At 45.6% G+C, this 5429-nt stretch overlaps 1 protein-coding gene across 11 annotated transcripts in view; it reads right to left on the bottom strand.

The window, feature by feature from the left end:
- Nucleotides 1-5429, bottom strand: part of Spag9 (sperm associated antigen 9) — a 124628-nt gene that overhangs the window by 22760 nt on the left and 96439 nt on the right. For 6 of the 11 annotated variants that reach the window (XM_023717893.1, XM_004633587.2, XM_004633590.2 and 3 more), the window contains 5 exons: nt 5225-5398; nt 4037-4166; nt 3026-3115; nt 1974-2141; nt 880-1051 (listed from right to left, as the gene is read on the bottom strand). In XM_023717893.1, the coding sequence (XP_023573661.1) occupies nt 880-1051; nt 1974-2141; nt 3026-3115; nt 4037-4166; nt 5225-5398 (734 nt within the window). Of the gene's footprint in view, nt 1-879; nt 1052-1973; nt 2145-3025; nt 3116-4036; nt 4167-5224; nt 5399-5429 lie in introns of all 11 variants that reach the window. The other 5 variants (XM_023717892.1, XM_023717895.1, XM_023717894.1 and 2 more) reach the window with 1 other exon arrangement.

Raw genomic sequence — 5429 nt, 5'->3', positions numbered from 1 at the left:
AGTGATCCGCCTGTTTACAGGCTCCCAAGAGCTGGGCTTTCAGGTGTGCACTACCACGCCCAGTCTCAACTGCCGTCTCAGAGTACCCTGGGGGTGGGGCCGGCACAGCAGACCTGGGGATCGAACCCTGGCCCTTGTGCCTGCTTGCAGGTGCTTTAATCCACTGAGCTATTTGGCCGGCCCTCCCCCACTCAATAGTAATTTCTACGCCCACCTCTTCTACCCTGAGCCCTGGTGACCTTTAATTCTGTTTCGTAAATGTGCCTAGTCTAGACATCTCCTAAGTGGAGTCACACAACCCTTTTTCCTTTCACCTGCTTTTCTACTTAGTATGTCCACAAGGCTCGCCCATGTTACAGTAAGTGCCACACTTCTACTACAGTCACTAATGATCACACACATAAACGTTCACAGCACAGATCTCACAAGTGTTCTCACCATGCACAGGTGTGTTTACACACACCCCAGAACAAACTTCATTCCTTTTTATTTTATTTATTTAAACTTCATTCCTTTTAATGGTTGAATAATAAATATTCCATTGTTTGGATATACCACAATCCCCTTTAATTTTTAAGTTATCAGCTATTTGACTCAGAATTTTCTTTTTTAGCGGAACCAGGGATTGAACTCAGGCCCTTGCGCTTGCCAGGCAAGTGCTTACTCTACTGAGCCACCTCCCTGGCCCCTTATGCAGAAATTTTGAACAGCTTGCTTTATTAATCAATCCAAGTAGTTCTTTATTCTGGCTCTCCTCATATTCCCATTGTTTTATTTTCTTTGTGCTATTTTTCACTGTCAGAACTGCCCTGTCTTCCAGAACCCATGCCCTGTGGAAGCGAGGCGCCCCTCGCGCCCCCGCAGCCGGGTGGCCCTTACCTGGCACGCTGGCGATGCACAGGACGTGCGAGTTGCACACGGTGAAGCTCTCGAGGATGTTGCCAGGCTGGATGGCATCGATGATGATCACTTTTGTTGCCGAGTGAGTGCTGGTGCAAATCCACACCTGACTGGACAATTCTTCATGAATTTTTAACTCCTTCTGCTGTTCCTGCGCAGGCGAAGTTAGGAAACCGAGTGGTTACAATCTTGTATGTGTACAAATACCCAGAGGCTGTGCTACCACAGTGAAAGGCACTGCTGCTTCCAATTTATTCTAGATCATCTGGAGTACTAAAACTGTGACCCGTTAGTATCAATCACTAGATTATAATCTAGTAGTTATAGCAGATTGGTGATTACAATGTGCGGAATCATGACTGTCACACGGGAGTGAACTCCAGTCCTTGCACGCGTATCCTTGACTGCGTGTAAATTACACATCAGTGACACTGGCTTTAAAAGGGCAGCTGGCTTTATACAACGGAGTACTACTCAGCTATAAAGAAGACTTGAAGCCTCCGTAGCTAAGTGGATGCAGCTAGCGAGAGCCACGTGTGTAAGTACTGTATTGTCTCCCTGGTGTAAGAACCTGAAAGAATAAATAAAACCTAAAAGGTATAACAGACATAGGAAAATGGAAAGAAACTGAACTTGAGAAAAGATAGGAAAAAAGGAAGGAGGGAAAAACTGGAAAGTATATACATAGGATGGCTGAGATGATTGTACTCATAATTTCTATCAGTTTTCTGAAAATGGAAGTTAATGTTTAGGGTTTTCACGTTGACTAACTCTGTATGCTGCTATCTGCGATCTGAGCAACTACATCAAGGCCAGCAATGTGCAATACAAAACCCATGGTTGAATACTTCTCAGCTTGCTCTTCTAAATGTGTACCATTTCTAATGTCTTATCAATTATTATACTCTCTTTAAACTAAATTAAAACAAAAAAAGACAAGGAAAAAACAAAGTGGGCGAGCTGGGAGAGTGCGCAGGGGCACAGGGCCTTCCGTAGAGCTCGGCCCACACGTGAAGCCTGGACCCGAGAGCCAAGCACACCGAGACAGCGGAGGCCGCTGCCGGCGCGCTCACCTTCAGCTCCTGATCCAGCTTATCCAAGCTGCTCTGGGACGCGCTCCGTTGTTTACTGCCTTCCGCATCCAAACCAGCAATGTCCTTGTAAAACACGCTTGCTCCAACCACGGACCCGCCATCCCTGGTCTTCCCACCAGACAGGTTAACTCCAACAGCACACCATAGCTTCTCGGGGCGGGGAGACAAGGCACAGTTAATTTACTTTTGCTCTAAAAATGTTTAGGTTGGATAACTGTATTATTTATTTATTTTTTGTGTTCTTTAGTAAGGATCTATAGGGTCTCACTATATAGATTGGACTTGTAGTGATCCTCCTGCGTTCAGCCCAAGAGCTGGGATTACAGGTGTGTGCCACCACGCCCAGTCTCAGTCACCATCTCAGTGCACCCCGTGGGCGGAGCCGGCAGGGCACATGGGGGACTGAACCCCAGCTGCTGCGTGTGTTGCTTATTTCTGCTTAAATTTTTTAATTTTTATTTTTAAAATTATTATTTTTCATCTTTTTAATTTCTTTATTTGTTACAGGGTCTTGCTACACAGCTTGGATTCACAGTGATCCCGTCTCAGTCCCCTGGCACTGGGATTACAGGCATGTGTCACCATACCAGTTTTTGGTGGCCAGCTTGGCGTGGGGCCAGCATGGTGTGTGGTACCGGGTATCAAACCTGGGTCCTTGTACTTGCCAGGCAGGTGCTGAGATCACTGAGCTATCTCCCTGGCCCTCCTTTTTAATTATTTATAACTTCTTTTAGTAGCAATTTTTCAGGTTTGTATCTGGCAACCTAAACAACCAATTTGAAGATAACATTATGCAGTGCAGTACAAGAATCATTGTTAAATTCCTATTACTTTGTTTAATGAAATTTTGTATTGTTTCTTTCTTTTTTGCCATTTTGTATTCTTTAGAAAATAAAAAATAAAACGTTCAGGATTTTTCATTTTTTCTTAAACCTTCTTGGTTTTAGGGCACAAAAAAAAAGAAGCAAGAAAAACGAATCTACCCAGAGACTGACGACCACCGGTCTCCTGGAGCTTCGCAAGGAGCTTACCTTCATGGATGCATCTTTTTCATCAAGAGGCCGGAGATAGACAGGCACAGGTAAATTTTTCATCTTATTTTCCCCTTGGCCATTGGTCACCTAATAATAAGAGGAAGGGGACACAGGAATCAGAAAGGTTCACTGAAAGCGAGCCTCCTTCAGAACCATTAAGGCACAGGCACACTCTGCTCTGACACATTTGCTCCACGAAATCAAATTGATTCTGTTATTCTTACTTGAGAGTAAGCAATCGAGTGGCAATACGAGCACATAAGTAGGGTGTGAGGGGAGCTCCGCAGAGAGCCACTGACACACGTGTGTGCTGGTAAGTGTACTGCACACGCGCAGGAACAGGGCCCGGAGGACACAGCCATATAACTGTTCAGAACGCTCTGCCAAGGGCTTTTTAGAACTTTTGTTATTTAAAAAACAAGAGGGAGCCAGGGAGATGGCTCAGTGGAATAAGCACTTCCCTGGCAAGTGCAAGGGCCTGAGTTCAATCCCCGGTTCTGCAAAAAAAAAAAACAAAAACAAACTGAGAACTTGGGGCCAGGGAGATAGCTCAGCAGAAAAAGAGTTTGCCTGGCTACTGCAAGGTCCTGAGTTCAATCCCTGGTTTCACCAAAAACAAACAAACAAACAAACAAACAAACAAAACAAAACCTGCAAACAGGGGCCAGGGAGATGGCTCAGTGGAAAAAGCGCCTGAGTTCAATCCCTGGTTCCGCAAAAAAAAAAAAAAAAAACCCAAAAACCTGCAAACATTAAAACAGAGCTCTTCTGCTTAAAGCAGAACGACAAGTCTCACAAACTCCTGCGCCCCAGAGCCCCCCCTCTGTCACAGACTTCAAAGGCTCTCTCACACACGCCAGGAAGCAGCGTAGGGTTCACCAGGCTCAGCGCTTCAAAGCTCCCCACACGAGGGACAAGTCCATGCCACTCAAAGCAAGCAGGTCTGGACATGGACTTCCAATGCGTCACGCCCACGCACACTCCTCTCACTCAGCTCCTGCACGGCACCTGCTTGTATTTCTGCGGCAGGCTCCAGCCGAATGCTTGCACGCGGCCATCCTCCTTCTGCACATGCGCCTTCACCTGCCGGTACTGCTCCCTCTTCTGCTCTCTGCGTGAGGCTAAACTAGCTTCAGTTCTAAAGACCAAAAGAGATTCCCTTTCTCAATTAAGTGAAAATAACAAAAATTGCATCTCCCTTCTCTGGCTAAAGCAGCAAAGAAAAACAACAAAAAATACTTGGTTCCAGATTTGTTTATTCAGACAACTGCTTTATATAAAGTGTTAACACTTCCTCGTGTGTGCCCTAAAGGCCCAGGGTTCAGTCCCCAGCACCACCAGACAGACAACATACACATGTGTGTTAAAGCTGGTCTGTGTAACAGGTTAGTAAGCAGTCTGATATATTTATAGATATATCTATATGTACCAGAGATCGAACTCAGGACCTTGTGCTTGCCAGGCAGGCACTTGTGCTGCTGAGTTATATCTGAGCCATCCAACTCCTACCAGGTTTATGAATAGGAGAGCGAAAAATCCTCCCACAATGTTGGCTCTGCATTTTTTTGTTTATTCAACAAATACTGGGGCTCAGTGACACAGTGCCTGACTGGAAGTGCAAGGTCCTGAGTTTGATTCCTAGTACCAAAAACAAACAACCCACAAACCCCCAAATATTTTCTGAGAATATTCTAATGCCAAGAATGTGCTAGAAGTGACTGAAAGATCAATAAATCATTATCTACTCAGGAGGACAATATAGTCAACTTTAAATCCCAACGTCTTGTTGCAGAAGACAATGCAAATTGACTCAGAATACAAAAATAATTCTACAAATATTTTTTCTTTTGGCCATTTAAGTTTTTGTGAGGTGACCTGTGCAGACTGCATTTCACAAATGCACCCACACATCAGGCATTTCACTGATAACTACAATGTAGTCCTAACACCTGAGGCAGGATGTACTCCTTTTTCAGGCAGAGAAATGGGGCCCTCCAGGGTAGTTGGTCCATGTGCGTACCCAGCAAGGGGCAGAATCGGGAGGGAAAAATAGGCAGAAGCTGTAATTACGTACAGGAGCCAAGGGACGGCAAGGCTCAGAGGTTCACGGGAGTGCTAGGAGACCTGAGAAGAGGCGCCGAGACTGTACATCACTAACTTACCTTGGCCCTGATCACCAGTCCAGAAAATACTCACTCTTCACTAAGGAAGTCAAAGGCTTTGGACTTGTCCCCAGGGAGCTGTGATAAGGTGCTGCTTCTTTTCTTGACGGAGGGGGTCACATGCGAGGTGGGCGCATTGTACTTCAGATTGACGGGTGGCTCGGGCTTCTTGGTCGTGTTACTTGAGGAGCTGAAGAGTCGGCTGAAGCTAAACAGAAAAACAGTGCGCGTGTCCATCA

Source organism: Octodon degus, unplaced genomic scaffold, assembly GCF_000260255.1.
Source record: "Octodon degus isolate 3935 unplaced genomic scaffold, OctDeg1.0 scaffold00056, whole genome shotgun sequence".
Classification (NCBI taxonomy): Eukaryota; Metazoa; Chordata; class Mammalia; order Rodentia; family Octodontidae; genus Octodon; species Octodon degus.
The sequence above is the reverse complement of the archived record's forward strand: the minus strand, read 5'-3'. Positions and strand labels throughout refer to the sequence as shown.